The following is a 21,397-nucleotide window of genomic DNA, read 5'->3' as shown; positions in this document are numbered from 1 at the left end:
GTCTCCCTGTATCCTCATCCTCCCTTTTGGATCATCAGGTTCAGAGGTGAAGCCTCCTCGCCTGGACCAAGCACCATCGCATCTTGCTTGCTGAATCAGGCATCTTTAGTAAATGGCAAATTCGTCTCCTGGGGTATCAACCTTTCCTGTCCCAACCCCCACTCCTGCCCCTTAGGCTTGTCAGTGATAATCCCAGTATTAGGACATAGAGCTCAGAGAGGTGTGAAGGTCACCCTCCTGTAATCTCCTTTGGGTCTACAGTGTCAGCACGTTCCAATAAATGTGAGAGATGATGGGAACCCAGCTGGGCAAAGTCTGATGGTGACTTGGAAATAGAAAAGATTTCTAGCTGTAAGGCTTAAATTTGACCAGAGACTCCAGGGTCTGGGACACAGGATCTTAAAACAAATAGGCTCTGAGACAAATGGGATTCATAAAAAGAAGTTTTATTGTTTTCATGCTGTTACCACTTCATTATCACTGATGCCAAGGCCTAGAATCGCCTGATCTTCCTTACCACCGCACCCCACATACATGTCCGAGTCTTTGCCAGGCATTTACAGCTGCATTCCTTAGAGAAAGAAGCTTTAGAATTGAAGACTTTAGAATTGTAGGAACTTTAAAGATCATCTACTGAAATCCCCTTTCTTTACAGATAAGAAAATTGAGGCCTAGAGATTTGCATGAGGTAATAAGTAGCAGAGTCAAAATGCCAACCCAGGTCTTTTAACTCCAAATCCAGAGTTCTTTTGACCATGAATTGCTTGAAGGTATACAGCTCACTTTAGAAAATACCTGTAAATTTGGTAATCCTTACTTTGAAAGTCAGAGAATAAAACCTAAAGCATCCTATTCAGTTTGAGGGGACTGCATTTTTTTTTTTGGTGAGGCAATTGGGGTTAAGTGACTTGCCCAAGGTCACACAGCTAGTAAGTGTTAAGTGTCTGAGGCCAGATTTGAACTCAGGTCCTCCTCAATCCAGGGCCAGTGCTCTATCCACTGAGCCACCTAGCTGCCCCGAGACTGCATTTTTTAAATGAAGTTGGAAAGCATCCAGTGGAAGAGACTCAGGATGGTGAAGGAACAGACATTTATACTATATAAGGAGCAGTAGTAGGAACCGGTGATGTTTAGGCTGGAGAAGAGACATAGCAGAGACATCATAATAATGATTACAAATTATTATTGTTGTTGTTGTTATTGCTAGCATTTGTATGGGGCTTTAAGGTCTACAAAGCACTTTACAAATATTTCATTCTCACAAGGACCTTAGTGGCTAGATGCAACTATCACCCCCATTTTACAGATGAAGAAAATGAGGCAGATAGAGATTAAGTGACTTGCCCAGGGTCTCAAAGCTAGGAAGTGTTTAAGGCTGCTTGAACACTAACTCTAAATCCATTGTTCCAACCACTGCACTACCTAGCTGCCTGTGAGTCTTCAAGCATTTGAAGAACTATCGTGGAGAAAAGGAATCAGACTCATTCTAATCATTCCTAGAAAACAGAACTTAGAGCAAATTTTGGTTCAAAGAAAAACATCTTAATAATTAGTTTTATTCAATCATTTTTCAGTCATATCCAATTCTTCAAGACCCCATTTGAGTTTTTCTTGACAAAGATACTAGATTGGTTTGCCATTTCCTTCTCCAGTTCATTTTATAGATGAGGAAACCAAAGCAAACAGGGTTAAGTGACTTGTCCAGGGTCACACAGCTAGTAAATGTTTGAGGCTAGATTTGAACTCATGAAGGTGAATCTTCCTAATTCCAAACCCAGTGTGCTCTATCCACTGCACCACCTAACTGCCCATCCTAATACAATTATCAAAAAGTGAACTGAGGTACTTCACTAGAGAGCTTCAAGAAGAAACTAGATGACTACTTTTGGGGAAGATTGCAGAGAGGGGTCTTGTTCAAGGGTCGGTTAGACTATATGATCTCTGAGGTTGCTTCTGACTTTGAAATGTAGCGATTCTCTGGTGAAGGGATCTAATTTTCAACCCTCTTCTATTTTTTGTTTTGGGGCAGGACAATGAGGGTTAAGTGACTTGCCCAGGGTCACACAGCTAGTAAGTGTCAAGTGTCTGAGGCCGGATTTGAACTCAGGTACTCCTGAATCCAGGGCCAGTGCTTTAACCACTGCGCCATCTAGCTGCCCCCCAACCCTCTTCTAACAATGAGTAAGGTTCAGGGCTAAGACTTGAACTGAGGTTTCCAAGCCCATAACTTTCTTTACTCCATTGTGTTTTACTCAGGAAAGATCCTTGTCATTCTTGTACCATTGTCCTCCTTAACCGTTGGCATTCTGAAAAGTCTCCTTTTACAATGAGCCATAGTCACCACTAATATCAACCCAGAGAGTTTTTCTATTTATGTTTGATTCTATGCCAGTCAGTCAGGCATAGAAACAAAAAGCCAAAAAAAACATCTGACTTTAATGTGACCCTTTACATCAAGGCATGTCCATAGTTTCTATCCTCACAAGCACCCTGTGAGGCCAATGGTCTAAGTACTTTTACTCCCATTTTATAGGTGAGGAAACATGAGTCTCAGATATGAAGTGGCTCACACAACAAAGGTTAAACAGCTAGCAAGTAGCAGAGCTATACCTCTAACCCAGCTCACCTGTCTCCAAGTCTCTCCACACTATTGGCAAAGATTAATGAACTAATTAATCCAGCCTGATAGTACAGAACCCTGAGGGAATTGGGCTATAAAATAGGATGGTGAATTTAGCTCCAAGAGAGGCAGGATAAGAAGAATTGGGGATAACCAATCTCCTTTGCCCCACAGTTTTGCTTAGAGTATATAATTCAAACCATAGATCATAAAAAGGGTTGGCTTAGGAATTACCTTGCCCAATCCTCTCATTTTACAGTCATTTTACAGATAAAAAACCCGAGGCCCAGGGAAGGAAGTGACTTACCCAACGCCATATAGCCAATTAGCAGTAGAGCCTTGGGTAGTGAAATGGGGCCTAGATTTGCCAGGTCACCTAGATTTGAATCCTACACACACACACCCTGCTATTTACTGCCTTGTATGATCTCAGTCAATTATCTTTCCTCTCCAGACTCAGCTTTCTCATCTAAAGGGGATCCAATTTCTAAGATTCTTTCCATTTTAAAATCTTTTGAACCTAGATTTCCGATCCCTCATTTCCCAACCCAGGCCTCTTTCTACTCTACTATGTTGCCTACTATAAACTAACTTGAATTCCAGAGAGGCAACACTGGGGACTGGTAACCAGGAGGTATAAATTTCACTGTGAGCCATGAAAAGTGGTAAAGACTGTTTAATAACCCAGCAGGTTTAGAGATGCATGTGATAGTAGGGATGCTAGGGTTTGATGGTACCTGCCATTTCAGAACTGCACAGTAATACTTGTGTGTACCAGTGTACCCAGAATAAAGCATCCTTTAGTGATATTAGCCTAGACATAGAGAGGGCTTTGGTGAGCTCTGGTCTCTTCTGGGCGTGGTCAGTGAGAGTGGCAACTAAGAGGTGTTATTTCAGGTACTATCTTACCTCTGATGGGTAAATTAGAAGCAAGTCCTTGCTGAGGAGAGACCCACATGGCCTGGCCATTTGAGGGTGACAGATGTGTTGACTGGGCCCTAATTCAGCCCTGGGATATCCCAGGAGAGGCAAGAGTCCTCCTTCATACCCCCCTCCTCATATTTTCCCCCTGATATAAAGAGACAGAGATCTTGATGGGGAAGGAAGGGAAAGATGGCATGGCCTGTACTGAGGGGTAGCAGTCCTTTATTAGATCATTCTATGCTATTTCTAGCTTTAATTACAAAATTTCTCAAAACAGAGTTTGTCACTGAATCTTATCCTCTTTATAGGACCACAGGGCTACAAAGTTAAAGCTGAAAGGAATCTTAGTAGCCTTTGATGCCAACTTGTTTCTTTTACAAATAATAAAGCTAAGACCCTGAGAGAATAAGTGACTTATCCAAGTCACATAAGTGGGTCTGAGGCAGAATTTGAACTCAGATCTTCCTTACTGCAACTCCAGCATTTTATTCACTACAACATTCATTCTTTTTTTTTTTTAAGTGAGGTAATTGGGGTTAAGTGACTTGCCCAGGGTCACACAGCTAGTAAGTGTTAAGTGTCTGAGGCCGGATTTGAACTCAGGTATTCCTAACTCCAGGGCCAGTGCTCTATCCATACAACACTCATTCTTAATCAATGCACTACTATATCATTAAGTGATACTAGGACCCTGGACAGAGCCACCCTTAATTGCAATTCCTAGGACCATCCCTTTCATTCTCTTTACCCCTAAATTGCTCCAATTTCTCTACCCTCAACACTCTTGACCTTGACTTCAATCTACAAAGCCAAGCCATGGGATAATAATCACAGGTTTCATGGAATTCAGAAGATGTTAACTAGGAGGGATCTTCAAGACTATCTCATTATTTTATACATGTAGAAACTTGGATTAAACCAGAGAAGATTTTTCCCTAGGTTACCAGCAGGGCTATGCTGGAGCCAGCTCAAACCAGCTCACGGGAGCCAATTCTTAAATTGTTCAATGTGAGCACCTTGAAAATCAGCAAATGCCTTTAATCGCGGCTTAATTTATTCTTTTTGTTGATTGTTTCAATTTAAGAAAATAATGGGGAAAATGCCCTGATCATCCCCAAGTAAGCAGGATACTGATTTGGGGGAGTGAACAAATGTTCATGTACCGCAGATCCCTTCCTCTCCTCTTCCTTGATTATCCTCTTCTTCCTTGAACTAACGTTTTTTTTTTTTTTTTGGTGAGGCAATTAGGGTTAAATGACTTGCCCAGGGTCACACAGCTAGTAAATGTTAAGTATCTGGGGCCAGATCTGAACTCAGGTACTCCTGACACCAGGGCCGGTGCTTTATCCACTGCACCACCTAGCTGCCCCTGAACTAACTTTTAAGAAACACAGAAGAAAACTCTTACTTTTATCCTATGTTTGAAAACCAAGTTCATTAATAGATAAAATGCTTTCCATGCACATGGAACATACAAGGACCAAGAGACTCTTTGCTGGCCTATGAAGTATAACCATATCTATGTCAGGGTATAAAGGATACAGTAGCCTCCCTAACCTAGTAAACAAAGAAAGCCCCAGGAAGCTTAAAAACCTTGAGTCACTTTGTCAGAATAAGACCAGAAATAAAGGTCCAAAGCCCCTCTTTTTTTTGCTTCATAGTATTTTATTTTTCCCAATTATACATAGACAGTTTTCAATATTCATTTTTGTAAGATTTTGAATTGCAAATTTTTCTCACTCCCTTCTATCCCTCACTTCCCTCCCTTCCCTCCCTAAGACAGCAAGAAATATGATATAGGTTATACAGTACAATCATGTTAAACATATTAAATATATTTCCACATTATTCATATTATAAGTGAAAATCAGAACAAAAGGGGAAAACCAAGAGATAGAAAAAATAAAATAAAATTTAAAAAAGTGAAAATAGTATGCCTCCATCTGCATTCAGACCCCATAGTTATTTCTCTGGATGTGGAGAACATTTTCCATCATGAGTCTTTTGGAATTACTGAGAAAAGTTGAGTCCAAAGCCCGTTTTCTGGACGGTGAGGAGTTTGAATATCAACTAGCTACTAATTCCCCAGGGTTCTTCCCTCCTTTCTAGGCTCCTCACTCCACTAATGTGAATCAACAACAGTCCCAAAGTTCAGACTCCTTACTCCGTCCCCCCTGCTAGACCCAGATAAAAACCCTATACTGGTTTGGGAGAGAACACTCTATCCCCTCAGTGGGATTTCCAATTCCACCCAGAAGCCCAAGGGACCTGATTCCATCATTTCCCTTGATTGCTCTTCATTTTATGATGATCTCCCCTCAAAAAAACTGGCTTGTTTGTAAGATCCATGTTTTTGTTCTGGACTATTGATGTTCTAAATCTCCCTAAGTCTATATTGTTTTTGGTTTTTTTGCGGGGAAATTGGGGTTAAGTGACTTGCCCAGGGTCACACAGCTAGTAAGTGTTAAGTGTCTGAGGCTAGATTTGAACTCAGGTCCTCCTGAATCCAGGGCCAGTGCTCTATCCACTGCGCCACCTAGCTGCCCCTCCCTAAGTCTATATTATGACTAGGAGACCAGGACTTTTGCCTAAGCAGCAGGAATGCAGAACCGAGGTCCCTATCTCTACTTTTCTCCCTCCGGTGACAGTAAATGCTTTCTTCAGGCTTATCCAAACCTCAAAACAATTTACATAATTCAGTTGTTCCTGACCAGGGTTAGATAAGAGTCCAAAAGAATTCATTCAACCTTAACATAGCTGGGGGGGGGGGCGGGGAGGGGGGGGAAGGAGTTAGGGACAGGGGTGGGGAAACTTTAATTTGAGGAAAATTTTTTCAGTGCATTAAAACAAAAGTCTGATTGCAATTTCCACTCACTACTCATCATCCTTCTGGGGCCAAAAAAAAGATTGCTTAATCACTTATCCACATAACAGTTAAGTAAAGGAGTCTGGGACCTGAATTCCAAAGCAGGGAATTCAGACCAAGGACAAACTTAATCACTTTGACCTGGGAACAGGAACATGGATTCAACCCATAGACCAGACTTAGGGAATATAACTATGTAATAAGACCAGGGAGCTTGAAGTAAGGGTAAGCCAAAACAGAACACTCAATAACTTGAGAAATCAGGGATAAGGCAAGGATGTTTACTACTATTTGAAATAGTAATAGAACTACATCTTTAGAGCAATAAAACAAGAAAAATTGAAGAAATAAACATAGACAATGAAGAAACAAAATTATTGTTTTTTCACAGATGGTTTTAGAGAACGCCAGAGAGTCAATTAAAAATTAATTGAAACAATTCATAACTTCAAAGAATTCATAACTAGCAAAGTTGTAGGACATAAAATAAGTCCACACAAATAATTAGTATCTCTGTATATTACCCTCAAAACTCAGTAAGAAAAAATGGGAAAAATTCCATTCAAAATAGCTACAGAATATACAAAATACTTGTGACTCTACCTAACATGCAACATAAAGCTTTAAAGTTATTAAAGCTAAAAGCTCCACTAAGACTTTGGGGACACACTATATAGGCATGTAACTATAAAACACTTTACAGAAGTGGGGCATTCAAATGGTATAGTGGATAGTGCTGGGTCTGGAATCAGGGAAATCTGAGTTCAAATCCAGCCCTAGACACTTCCTTGTTATATGAAGTCACTTAACCTCTGTTTGCCTCGGTTTCCTTATCTGCAAAATGAGAATAGCAATAGCACCTATCTCCCAGAGTTGTTGTGGGGATCAAATATGATAATATTTATAAAACACTTAGCGTAATGCCTAGCACATAGTAAGTGATTTGTAAATGTTAGTTATTATTATTAAAGACAGATTTAATTAACTGCAAAAATATTAATTGTTCAAGGGTAGACCAAACCAATATAATAAAAATTATGTTACCTAAATAAATTTATTTATTCATTTCCATACCAGTTGAACTACTAAAAGATTAGTTTAGAACATTTAGAAATATAACAAAATTCAATTGGAGGAACAAACAGTCAAGATTCTTAAGAAAAAAAATGAAATATTTTTTCTGGGGAAAGAACCATGTGAATCTATTTGGGAAATGATTGAACATAGCATAGTCTAAGAATGTAATGGAATATTATTGTGCTATAAGAAATATTGAAAGGGATGGTCTCAAAGAATCTTGGGAAGACTAGTATAAACTGATGCAGATGATGAGGCAAAGTGAAGTGGAAAAAAAAGAACAATTTATATAATTAAAAACATCCTAAAGAAAAACAATTTTAAAAGACTTAAGAATTCTGATCACTGCAACAACCAATCATAATTACAGAGGAACAGTAATGAAGCATGCCACTCACCTTGAATAGATAAGTAAAGATTTTGGTTAATAAAAGCTTTCCTTTCCAGAGAATGTGCAGTTATTTGGTGACTGTTTCCTGTATACTTAATTGATGGCATAAAAGTCTTTTAATTAACTGCTTGGCAGACACTGAATGTCCATAGGAACTACCTAACCAAACAGCCCTTCTTTTGGGCCAGAAATTCAAGTGAAAGGAAGAAATGCCATAAACTAAATATGGGAGGTTTTTCCAACCTACTCACCATGTGGCTTTGGAGCCAGATGCCACCTATGTCCATTCTGCTTCTATTTGTTCTATCATGCTCGTAGATAAAGAAGTATTAAAGATGAAAGGCCTTGTGAGATTCCAAAGTTTGAGGTCTAGGCTATGGCAGAGACTGCTGTTACCACCACAGCTGAGCAGGGTGAGGTATAGTTCAGTCCCCAGGAAGCAACCTAAAGGATCCATCCCTGTAATCAATTGATATGAAAGCCAAGATGTCATGTCTTGAAAACATCATCACTTGACAGCATCAGTGCCCCAATCATAAGTGAACTTGGTGAAGCAAATACTTTTTAGCAATCACTTGAAATTTGAACTTATTCTCCCCAGGGACAGAAGAGGTTGAAGGAAGTGTGTACCCCTGGTTCAGGGAGATGTTTTTTATTCTGTGGGTGGTGCAGATAGCCCATTGCAAAAGCTATTCACTACCCTTTTGCAGAGGCAAAAGGATGACAAGTGTTGTACACTGAACATATTTTTAGACTTTTTTGCTGTATTATATAGCTGGCTTTTTCCTCTTTTTTCCTTTTTTTTTAAAGTACTATCAGTTATATGGGACACTTCTCTGGGAAAGAAAGGGAGAGGCATAGGGTGGAAAAGTATGGCGATATAAAAATACATCAATTAAAAACCTATTAAGAAAACAAATGGATGTTAATTGGTTATCAATGATGTTAGATAACTATTGTTGATGAGATTGGGAAGAACACTGAAGTGGGAAATGAAATGAGTTGATAGCATCAGAAAAGAATCACACCAACCTCTTGGGGTTACCCTTAGAACTCTGAAGGGGAGATCTTGCTAGTGGAAAGGAGAATTGGGATAATGACCTTGTGTCTCAATAACTTGACTATGTGTATTTTTTTTATCAGAGTTTGGGTGATCTTTTAAAATTTTTTCAGTGAGGAAGGGGTAGGTGAGAGGGAGAAGTGTTTCTTATCCCCTCTCCCCCAATCCCCTGCCAAAGAGAACAGAACAGAAAAAGGACTCAGAAAAGCAGTACAGCTTTGAAAGTTGCATGTTGAATTTATTTACTGGAAAAGAAAAGTAAACTTTATGTGCATATATAATCCTCTCCATTTGTTCTATAATATATAGGGAAATGTTCATTTTTATCTGGCATTTATTAAATTCAGGATAAAAATGAAATGGAAAAAAATGAATTCAATATATATCCCAAGATTCCCTTGAGCATCAAGTTCACAGTTCATCAACCTCGGGTGGAGGAAAGGCAGTGAGCTCCCGAACTCATGACACGATTGCTCCAAAAACATCCAAATAACACCATAGGAAAATGTCTGGAACAGCAAAACTCACAGAAGAATGTGCTGAAATCATCTTCTAACCAAGAATGGCTGGGAAGGTCAGAAGGAGGGAGCTGCTGTGCTCATACAAAAGTCGAGCCCAACTCCACAGTCATCCTGACACAGATCCAGTCCCAGGAAGGCCTCACCAGAGAAGCAGACCCCCAAAGCCTCTGAATCAGCTGAAGTGCCAGTGTTGTCTGGAACTAAGCTCACAGTCTGGTGAGTGGGCTGAGCCCTTGGCAGGGGGGAGACTACAGGGGTCTATGCTGGTGCTGAGGCAGAACTCGGATTTTTCACCCCTGCCGGGAACCAGGAGGTAGGCTTGAGTAGCAGTGGCCCAGGTAGGGGAGGGGCACAGGCTCGTCACAGCTGACAACCACAACACACAAAGCTGGTTGATTAGCAAGTTGGTCTGGGGTCATCTAAGGACCAGGGAACAGGTCAGGTGAGTGAAGAACCTGATTCTCCTTAAATCATACCACCTGGGACTTCTTAAGCTTGGGATACTGCAGCCTGGAAACAGTGCCCCACTTTAAGGAGCTAAACGTCAAGTAACAGTTCATCAACCTCCTCATGCCCAATAATTGACAGCTTCAATCTACCATAGCCATCTACAGGTCTAACTCTCTCAGATATTACTATCATCTCTTTCACTTTTTTTTTTTTTTTGCATATAACCTCCTCTCCTGCCACCTCTCACTTTACTCCATCCCTCCTAGATATATTTATCTTCACTTTGACCTCCAGTCTTACTCTGTTTTGCAAATCTATCACCCTTGCTCTGCCCTCACTTTCCTATTTTCACATTTCAGTATTCACTCTTCTTTACCCTTTCAAGTTTTTGTTTTTATCTCCTATCACTGCTTCCACCCTAGTAAGTCTTGAGTCATTCTCATCATCGTTCATCACTGTTTCTATGCTCATGCTTAATATCTGCTAACAATTCATGTTAGCTAATCACTAACAGGGCTTTCTTTCTGATTGGCAATTCTTTTTTCTTCCTCAATTGACTTCCTATCATATGCCCACAAGAGCTTTTCCAAATTATCTTCTCTCTCCTCAAGTCCATGTATACAACTGTTTCTGAAGAGAACGCTTTCCCTTTCCACTTTTTTTTAATAGCACTTTAAATCTTTTTTTTGTTTGTTTTTTTGTTTGTGTTTTTTTGCAGGGCAATGGGGGTTAAGTGACTTGCCCAGGGTCACACAGCTAGTTAAGTGTCAAGTGTCTGAGGCCGGATTTGAACTCAGGTACTCCTGAATCCAGGGCTGGTGCTTTATCCACTGTACCACCTAGCTGCCCCTCCCTTTCCACTTTAATGAGGAACTAAAGACCATGCATTATGACCATTTATCACATGTACAACCTTGGGCAGGGCTTTTAACCTTTTGTTGTCTCAATTCCCTCATTAGTAAAATAAAAGAATTGGGTTAGATGGCCTTTCAGCTTCCTTCTAGCCCTAAAACTATGATCCTGTGAAAATCAGGACCATCCATCTTGAATTTAGTATCATGTCATCATCCTTCAAAATGTCTTTATACCAGAGGTTTTTAACTTAGAGTCCACATGGAGGATCCATGCATATTTTTCATGAAATTTGTGAACTTTGATGGAAAAAACGTATCTTCCGTTTCACTAACTATTGGTTTCCTTCATAATTCTTTGTATTTTGTTTTATGCCTTTAAAACATTCTGAGGAGAGAATCATGTTTTAACAGATTGCTAAGGGGTCCATGACACAAAAAAGGTTAAGAATCCTAGCTTTATACCTTCTCCTATCTTTTCCTCTCTTGCTACGTTACAAGTTCTCTCCAGAAACTTGCTCCCTTGATCATTCTCCTTCATCTTTCCTATTCTCTCTTTCTAACACCTTCCCTGCTGCTCATAAGAATTCCTGGCTTTCCCATCTTTATAAATCTTTGTATTAGACTGCCATCTCCTCAAGCTATCATACTACAGTTATTCCTTCCACATTGCAACATTTCCCATTGAGGTTTCAATATATTGTGGGTTTGCATAAGAAATTAAATGGGAATTTGGGGGGAGTTTTGCAAAAGCCACAGATGACACAGAAAGGCCAGCAGATGACCCAGAGACTGTGACCAAATAACCCAAATTTTACAGAAGGTACTGTAAATATCCCATAAAAGAAAAAGAAAAAATTCAGACTTCTACTTTGGTACAAAAAATTTTACACAGATTTTCCAGAACAAGGAGGCACTGCACCCCTAACCCCCATGCTGTGGAAGTGATAACCATATGGCTCTCCTCCCTTTCACTCTCAAGTTCCTAGAAAGAATTGTCTGTTCTTGTTGCCTCCATTTCTCATCGTTCACTCACTCCTTAACCCCTACTTAACCAGGCTCTTATCTTCTCTGCCCTGTTCAAAGAGTTATCTCCAAAGTTGCCAATGATCTCTAAACTCAAAGTTCAGTTGGCCTTTTATAAGTCCTCATCCTCTTTGACTGTCAATCTATCCTTGCAAAGTATGCAAAAAATAAAGCGATACTCAATCACTGGCACATCGCAAATTAGGGGTATGTTCAATGATTAATTTGAAACTAATAGGAAAGTAATTTTTCAATTGCATTGGTTCCCTCTGTAAGCTGAATGAACACATTACAGATGATTATGTATAATAGCAAAACAGTTTTTTGCATTTGTTTATCTGTCAATACAGATTATCTCTTATAAGAACCCCTCGTGGAATCCAAGTGTTCTGTAGAAAAATTCCCCAGTTACTTTACTGAAAAGTAAACTAAGGTCAAATGAATTGACTTAATCAATGGTTAATCAACTGGTTAACCGTAGACTCAAGATCAGAACTTATACATCCAAATAACCTTCATCCCCTTCAATGTAGTCACCTTGGAAAACTGTATATTTATCCCAATCTTGTTTCCATTATTCAAACAATCATGGAGTAGTTTTGGAACTACTAAAATCTGGCATGTGTGTGTGTGTGTGTGTGTGTGTGTGTGTGTGTTTTTAATGTATCCAGGAGTGGCATAGCTTTATCCTTTGAGGATAGATATGATTTTTGGAAATTGTCAAAAACCATTTGGTTCTAAGTCTCTTGAACAAGGTGGGTGATTAAGTTGGACAAATTATTCTTAGTCAAATACAAGGCATGAATAAGGATTAATAAGACCATGTTTGGTGGGGATGGACGAGGGGAGGGAGTCATAAAATGACTGAAATAAATCCACAAAGATTAGTTCTAGAAATATTTTGACCAATGGCAACATTATTAGAGTAATTTCACTATGGTGACTTTTAAAAAGTGGGCCTCCCATAGATGGAGAGGTTGTGGTTCAAGCTTCAGACTAATTATTTTATAGCCATACATCGTAAACATTAGGGAATTTTTTCCCACTATTCTGATACACAATCCCAAGGAATGAGAAGAATCAAGATTTTAACCTGGGAAAAGACCCAAGAATTGTGAGTAGGGGGAGATAATTTAGTAAAAACTTTATTGCTCCTCACTTCCCTGCCGCATATATTCTGAATTATGAAAAAAATAGCAAACTGCATTCACAATAGTCCAAATGTCTGAAATTGATGAGCTAAGGCATATATATCTGCAGGTTGGGCTACCTATTCATGGTGGAATTTGAACTCAGATCCACTGACTCCAAGTCCACAATATTGATTTTGGGGGGAGACTTTGTAAATGAGAAACCCAAAGCAATGCTGTTTGATAAGTTAGTGGAAGGACCAAAACAAAATGAACCTTTTGATCTTCTAGACCATGGGTTCTTTGCCTAGGTTCTGTGAATGATTTGGGGGGGGGGGGTGGAGCAGGGCAATTAGGGTTAAGTGACTTGCCCAGGGTCACACAGCTAGTAAGTGTCAAGTGTCTGAGACCAGATTTGAACTCAGGTCCTCCTGAATCCAGGGCCGATGCTTTATCCACTGAGCCACCTAGCTGCCCCTGTGAATGGTTTTTAAAAAATATTTTTATAATTATATGTCCATATAATTGGTTTCTTTTCTTAATCCTATGTAATTTATTTTATGTGCTTAAAAGTATTATTCTAAAAATTCTATAAAGCTTCATTAAACTGCCAAAGAGGTCTATGGCATAAAAAGAAGTTAAAACCCGCTGTTTTAGACTGTCTTCATTTCATGATTACTGTTTTGCTGATTTCTTGTTACTTTCTCAAGGAAGATGAATATGTTTACTTCCTAAGCAGAGTCAGAGGTTCAGTGGAATTTGGGATCTAGAAGGATCTGTCATGAGATCTGGGGAGTTAGAGGAGCAGGCTGAGTTTATGAATCAGAAATTGGAGATCAAAGAAGAAAAAAATAACAGGAAACTCTTCTCTCTCTCTCTCTCTCTCTCTCTCTCTCTCTCTCATTCCCCTCCATCCTCTTTCTCGCCCACCCCATCTTTTCCTCTCTTCTTCTGTCTCTCTCTATCCATCAAGTGAACAAATTGTTACTTGTAGGAAAACACAAAGGGGATGCAGTTAACAAGAAACTTCTTTATATCCACTTTTTCATATTCAAAGTTTTCTTTTCTTATTGACACACCAGCGTTGATTTCTAGACCGTGGCTCATGCCCCATTTTTGGTGTCTGAAGAGCATGCACTCAGGATTTATAGTCCTACATCAGTACTGATTGAGAATGCTAAGGCTATGTGGATATAAACAGAACTGTATCTGTAGAGTACATGGAGACTTTTGAAGATAAATGCACAAATACAAAGTATTAATTATGATTGTGAGGGAAAGTAACACAATACTATGCTTGACAGCCCTAGATTCTTCTTTTCCATCTTCTCTTTGTCTCAGAATCTCAGTCCCAATCCTTAGGAAAGTGAGGGAAGGAAGAAGGGGAGAGGTGCAGATCTCCTTCAAGATTCTCTTCTGCAAAGGCATCTAAATTTCACTCTCCTCCAGAATTTCCTCTGTGGTATCAATGATGGTGAAGTCACCCTCACTGCTCTCAGACAGGCTGCCCCTGAGAAGGACTGCTTTGCCTCGGTGTGGCTGGGAGCTGAAAGTCCCTTGGTCCTTTCCAGCCAAGTGTGGCAGCTGCCCATTGCTGTCAGGCCTGTACTCTCCCGGTCCCTGATTCCACCCAAACTGCTGGCTCGTCTGACTCTTGGAATGTTTACGCAAGTACTTGAATTTCCTTTCCAGAACACAGCCTACACAGCTGATGTGATGGGCAAGTAGGAAACGAACCCAGTGCTTCCGCAGCTCAGCTTTCACCTGTTGGGGAGAGAAAGGGGATGAAGGCACTGTGAGGATGGATGGGTTCAGTTATTGTCCCCATTTAACAACTATAGGTAACAGTCATTACATAGCCACTGTGTGCCCAGTATCATAACAAGGCTGGTTGGGTAGGTGGCATGATGCTGTGAAAACCTGGAGCCAGTACCTAAATTTCAGTTCTGGCCCTCCATATTTAAGTGTCTTGGCCAAGGCATTTACTTCTTTTCTATGAGCCTTAGTGTTAAAATCTATAAAGCAGCAATAGAGTTGCTATAGAGAAGAAATAAGGTAATGAATGAGAGGTGCTTTGTAAGCTTTTTTGATGCAAGGCATGCAACTGTGCTCAAAAATCTTTAGAGGATTCCAATGGCCTCCTGAGTAAAGTTCAAATTCCTTTGCCTGTCATTCAAGTCTCTCTATAGTCTGGCACAAACCTGCCTTTTCAGGCTTAGGTTATTCTCCTCCATAAACTCTGTTGCTGTTCTTGTTGTTCAACCATTTCAGTCATTCCTGACTCTTCATGACCTCATCTGGGGTTTTCTTGACAAAGATGCTGGAGTGGCTTGCCATTTCCCTTTCCAGCTCATTTTACAGATGAGGAAACTGAGATAAACAGGGTTAAGATACTTACCCAGGGTCACATGGCCAGAAAGTGTCTGAGGCCAGATTTGAACTCAGGTAGATGTATTTTTTTGACTCATTCTTACCCAGCATTCTATCCACTTAGCCACCTACATGCCTGCCCACAGCATCCCCCATCCAAGTACTAACCAGACTCAACCTTGCTTAGCTTCTGAGATCAGATGCATATTCAAGGGGCTATGACCATAGACAAACCCTATGCCAAACTGGACTTTCTCTGACTCCTGAGTCAAATTTTCTCCCCTCCATGCCTTTGTTCATGCTTCTCCTTATGCTTAGAATATACTCCCTCCCCTTATTCACCTGATGAATTTCTACTTAACTATTAAAGTCAATTCAAATATCACTCCTTCAATGAAGCTTTTCCAGATTCCCCTAGTCAGCAATGACCTTTCTCCCTCAGTCTCCACATAGCACGTGCTTCTGTAACTCTCCAAAATTACTTATCATGACATAGTGTGAATTATAGCTAAGTGATCCTAAATGATTCCAAATGCTTAGCCCACATACACACACTCAATGATGCATTATATCCTACATACAGTAGGATAAATGATTGTTGATGAAAGCATGAATGGATGAATAAATGAATGAATAAATGAAAAAAATATTCATAAGTTTCCTAGTTATAAGCTTCTCCTAGGTTATAAGTACATAACTCTTGAGTCATGTAGCTCAATTGAATGGAATACAGTGCTATTGATGCCACAATTTTAGGATATGATCCCTGTCTGAATCAGTTAGTCTCCAGTAGATAAGAACTCTGTCCCACAAACAACAGATTGCACATCTAGTCATCCCATATGTACTGATGATCACAAAAGGGGACAAGCAAAAGGGTATGAATGAAATCTCACAACTGGCAAAAACAAACTCAGAATGTCGAAGTTGTATAGGAGGAAGGAAGTATTTCTTTGTCATTTGTTTGCCAAGGGAAGGTTTTCTGAAAGAGTTTCTTGGAAAGAATTCAGAGAGGTTTCCTAATGGGTGTGTGTTGGGCAATAGGAGAGTAGTAAGCAACTGTAGAATAATAAAGCACAGAATTTGAATTTGAAGTAACTGGGTTCAAATCCTTCCTCTGCCCCTACCTATGTGACTTTGACAAGTCCATTCACCTTTGGGGACTCTTTTCTCCTCTATAAAAATGAAGATGGCTTGAGGAACACCTTTCCACTTTTAAGGTTATCAAGAAGAATTAAGTGTACCTTTAAAAAATATCCTAAGAAAAGTATTAAGGTTTAAAAAAAAGTAAAAGTATGTGAAAAGGCCAAGGAGAGTCCTAATTTGTGCCAGGAAATTGGAAAGTTGAAGAAGGTAGGGTTGGAAGGGAGAACAATGTAATGCAGAGAAGAAAGGGAAGAAGAACCACTGAAGAATTAGAAATACATAATGTATATTAGGTTCTTCTGGGAGTGTGGGAGAGTGAGTGGTGAGTTGGACCTCTGAGGAGAAAGCAGCTACTTGTTTAACAAAAGCTAATAATGTGGATCCATGAATATGATCAGGAAAAGGATTATCTAATAAGGGTTAGAGAAAGATGAAATGATTAGTGGGAGTTGGTGACTCCCTGGTATGGGCTACTGATGGAGATATTTGATCTGATATTAACGATAAAAAAATCTGTTAATTTCTTGGGGTATGCATCCAGAACATAATGGAAAACCTCATGAGATGTGCAGATTGAATCATTAATACCCCTTTTTGTTCATTCACATGGGAACAAAAGGTATTTATAAATTATTCCTAAGGAAGCCTTGTAGAAGTAACAGTACCTTAGCCACACAGAAAATGTTTTCATCCCTGCTGCCTATTGTTGTCTTGGGCTTCAGAAAAGAAATAAAAATTAGGAAATGAACACTTAATTAAGGAGATAATATATGAGAATGGGATTTGAAGTTCTGCTCTATGGTTTAAGGTACGGTAATAGCAAGATCCTGGTCAGAGATAGAGTACCATAAGGATGATTTTTTTTTAAAAAATGTGTTTGCTTGGATTCTTGCAAATAATTGAGAGGGGGGAAAATGGAAGTACTAAACTACCACAGGTAGTAGCTTTGGTTTCAATATATACCTAAATGTGCAGAAGTATGAGTAACAAGCATGGTAAACTAAAGCAGCTAACACATTTAGGCAATTTGACTTTAGAGATGTTACTGAGACTTGGTGGGTTGTTTTACATGGCTGGAATATGTCTCTTGGAAATACTCATCTTCAAAAAGAACAGAATAGTAAGAAGGTGGGTGGAGAAGCATTCTATATTAAGTGAGGAAATTCAGGAACTTTTTCAGGGATGTAAGTTGTCAGAAAGCGTTTGAATAAAGATCAATGTAGGGAGATAGGGATACAATATTGTCATAACTGCTCCTTCTTAGTCTTCTTTTCTGTCGTTCCCATTAAGTGTTGGTGTAGGGGCAGCTAGGTGGTGCAGTGGATAGAGCACCATCTCTGGAGTCAGGAGTACCTGAGTTCTGATCCGGCCTCAGACACTTAACACTTACTAGCTGTGTGACCCTGGGCAAGTCACTTAACCCCAATTGCCTCACTAAAAAAAAAAGAAAAAAGAAAAAAAAGAAAAAGAAAAAAAAGTGTTGGTGTAACACTAAAGCTCTTTCCTAGTTTCTCTTCTCTCAGTTGATGGATCTCATCCTCTCTATGAAGATAGATCAAGGCAGCTAGGTGGCACCAAAGTGCACAGAGTGCTGAGCCCAGAGTCAAAAAGACTCATCTTCCTGAATTCAAATCTGGCCTCAGATGTGTACTGGCTGTGTGACCCTAGGCAAGTCACTTAACCCTGTTTGCCTCAGTTTCCTCAGCTGTAAAATGAGCTGGAGAAGGAAATGGTAAAACTACTCCAGTATCTTTGCCAAGGAAACCCCAAATATGGTCATGAAGGGTCAGACATGATTGAAAAAAATGACTAAACAACAACATGAAGATGATTCTTGGATCTATAGATCTCCTAAGCTACAGTCTCAAATTATCATCTGCTTATTGGACATTTCAAGCTAGATATCACATAAGTATCTTAAACTAAACATGTCCAAAACAAAATTACACACACACACACACACACACACACACACACACACACACACACACTTTTCAGAACTTCCTTATTTTTACTGAGGGCATTTAACATTTTTCCATTCACCTAATTTTATAACATCAATGTTATCCTCAACTTCTCACCTCTACTTTCCTCCCCTATTTTCATTCAGTTTCCAAATCTTGTCATTTCAATTTCCACATCTCTCACATATATCCCTTCTGGTCCATTCATGCAAACACAAACCTAAAGCCCCCATTACATCTCGCCTAGATTATTGTGATAGCCTTCTAGTTGTTCCCTAGCCTCAAGTCTCTCCCCATACTAATCTATATTCCACACAACTGCTAAAGTGATTTTCCTACAGTGTAGGTCTGATCATGTCATCTCACTGTTCTACAAAGCCATAGCTTCCTTGAGTCATCAGATATCCCTCTGGGGCAAACTAACTATAAACTACTTTGTTTGGAATTTCAAGTTGTTTACAACCTGGACCCTTCTTATCTTTTTTTTTATCTTCTTGCATATGACTGGCCTCTAGGATCTATAATCCAGTCACACTGGCCCACTTGCTCTCACACAGTGTTCCAGCTTCTGACTGTGTCTTTGCATTGATTGTGTTGCCCATACCTGGAAAGCTCTCCCTCCTTACCTTGTTTCTCAGAATCCTGTTGAGATCACCAAGGATGATAATATAGATAGAAAAGATGAATAGAGCCTTGGGGTCCACTGGTTTCCTTCAAGTCTTTTAGCAGAACTTTTCCAATCCATTCAGAAGCTAGTACCTTCCCTTTTAAAGTTAATTTGTACCTATACTGTGTGTATCTTGTACATATCTATTGATATGCATGCTGTCTATCGCATTAGAACTTTTTTCATAAAAGTATTTCATTATTTTCTAGTTACATGTTGTTAAGGGTTAAAATTCTAGCTAGTCTGTCTAAAATATCTAATGAGTGGTCACCAATAAATTATAAGCTTTAGCAAGAGTTAGACTTTTAAGCATTTATTAAGGAGAATAAGAATTTGGTAAAGAGAGAAAGGCCTAGATTCCTATCTATTAAAGGGAGAGCACATTTTTAGCTCCCTTCTCCACCAGCGTCCTCAGGAAAAAGAGCGAGACTGAGCGCCAGTCTCTTCCTTCCTCCTCCCACTAGCCCGCGTCACTTCCTGACGCCAAAGAAAAGACTCCTGGTCTTGCCCTCAAAGACCTTCACTTCATGGGCGGAACTCTTCTACAGTAAGTCTCCAGCAGGTGGCGTCATTCCAATCGTTACAATGTAGAGATAGTTTTCAACATTTGTTTTTATAAGATTTCTAGTTTCAAATTTTTCTTCCTCCCTCCCTTCCCTCCCCCCTCCCCAAGACAGTAAGCAATCTGATATACGTTATATATGTACAATCACATTAAACATATTTCTTCATTAGTCATCCTGTGTAAGAAGAATCAGAGCAAAAAGGAAAAATCTCAAAAAAGAAAAACAAAAAAAAAATTAGAAATATTATGGTTCAATCTGCATCTAGATTCTATATTTCTTTTTTTCTGGACTTGGAGAGCATTTTCTTTTTTTCTTTTTTTTTTTTAGAACACTGAGAAAGCTTTATTTATGTAGTTATTTCAAATCTTTACAATAGTCAAAACCACAAGGTCACTCAGAGTGCCACATAACAGCTATGAGGGACAGCAACAAGAACCACAAGCAAATTAGGAGAATGAAGAAGAAAACCCGGCCTGAGTTTGAGACTTTCCCAAAGCACATCAGACCATCCCCTTTTTGGGGACCACATTCCTATCCCAGGTTGCCAGATTCACAGGCTGGGACAGGATTAAAAGGATACAGAATCCCATCTGAAGAAAGTTACCCATATAGGACCTATCTAAACCTCACTCTGTCCATCAGCCAATGTCACTGACATTGACAATCAGTCACTGACCTGGAGTGTGGGGGAGGGAAGGTTTAAGTGGAAATGTGTGTTCCTGGTTTTGGCTTGGATGGCAAGCCCTCCTGGCTCCTGATGTTGGTAGAAGTGGAGGGGAGAACAGAGACTTGCCAAACACATCTTTCCCCTTTCCAAAGTCCAGTCCTGTTCTCTGATGCCCATAAATGGGGGGAAGGAAAGAGATGATGTTCAAAATGTAACATTACAGGGTAAGGGAAGGTCCAGCTCTCATGAAGGGCTATCAAATGAAATTAGACATTTTCCAAGATACTCAAGGCCTGTAAGAAGATGGCCCTGGCCCCCTCCTGTGAAGCAGAAATTGCCTAGTCACTCTGGGGCAAAAGAACTCATCCAACACCTGAGAAAGGGAGGTAGTGATAAAGATCCAAGGGAATGACTGAAACCATCACTGTCACGCTCTCAACCCTTCAAAACTGGTTTCATCTATGTAACGAGGAGAGAGAAAAGCCCTACTGATTTTGGGAAGCGCAGGACCGACCGATCAATAATGACTTAATACAGACAAAGGGTCAGCACTTCCAACTCCACCCAAAGAGAGAGGTAGGTGCCTCCTGACTTCTGTCTCCCATCTTCCTCCTTGGGGATGGGGGGACTAAGGGAAAGTTCCCTCCCCTCCTCAGCTTTTTGAGAACCCAAGAGCTTCATACGCCAAGTGCCTCAGGGAGACCTGACTCAGAAGGCTTTGGATAAAGACAACGTCCCAAACGGAGCACTAGTCAGAGAGCTGCTCCAGGCAAGCTACATGCTCTCTCCATTTGTTCTACACTAGAGGTTCAGATTTACAGAAGTTACCATTAGACAGCAAGAGAGGCTACTGGAAAAACCTGTATTCATACATAGCCCGCATACTCCTCTGCTCTACAGGCTAAGGTAAGAGCTCCATTTCCTTTTGAAAACAAGCCTTTTCCTTTCCTCAGACTGCGGGACTCCTGCCTTCCTCTGGAAGTAATGACAGGCCCACAACTTTCTGGAGAGCATTTTCTATCATGAGCCCCTTGGAACTATCTTGGACCATTGTATTGCTGAGAAGAGTCAAGTCTATCACAGTTGATCAACAGATGATGT

General features: G+C 40.0%; 1 protein-coding gene across 1 annotated transcript in view; it reads right to left on the bottom strand.

Moving 5' to 3' along the window:
- Nucleotides 1-14,111: 14,111 nt before the first annotated feature.
- GLP2R (glucagon like peptide 2 receptor) overlaps nucleotides 14,112-21,397 on the bottom strand; it is a 76,254-nt gene continuing 68,968 nt past the window's right edge. Inside the window, exon 13 of the mRNA XM_044003759.1 lies at nucleotides 14,112-14,680. Within this exon, the coding sequence (XP_043859694.1) occupies nucleotides 14,345-14,680 (336 nt within the window). The 3' untranslated portion in view covers nucleotides 14,112-14,344. The remainder of the gene's footprint in view (nucleotides 14,681-21,397) is intronic.

The sequence above is a fragment of the Dromiciops gliroides genome, chromosome 4 (genome assembly GCF_019393635.1).
Source record: "Dromiciops gliroides isolate mDroGli1 chromosome 4, mDroGli1.pri, whole genome shotgun sequence".
Lineage (NCBI taxonomy): Eukaryota > Metazoa > Chordata > Mammalia > Microbiotheria > Microbiotheriidae > Dromiciops > Dromiciops gliroides.
Note: the sequence above shows the minus strand (reverse complement) of the source record. Positions and strands in the feature narration are given on the sequence as shown.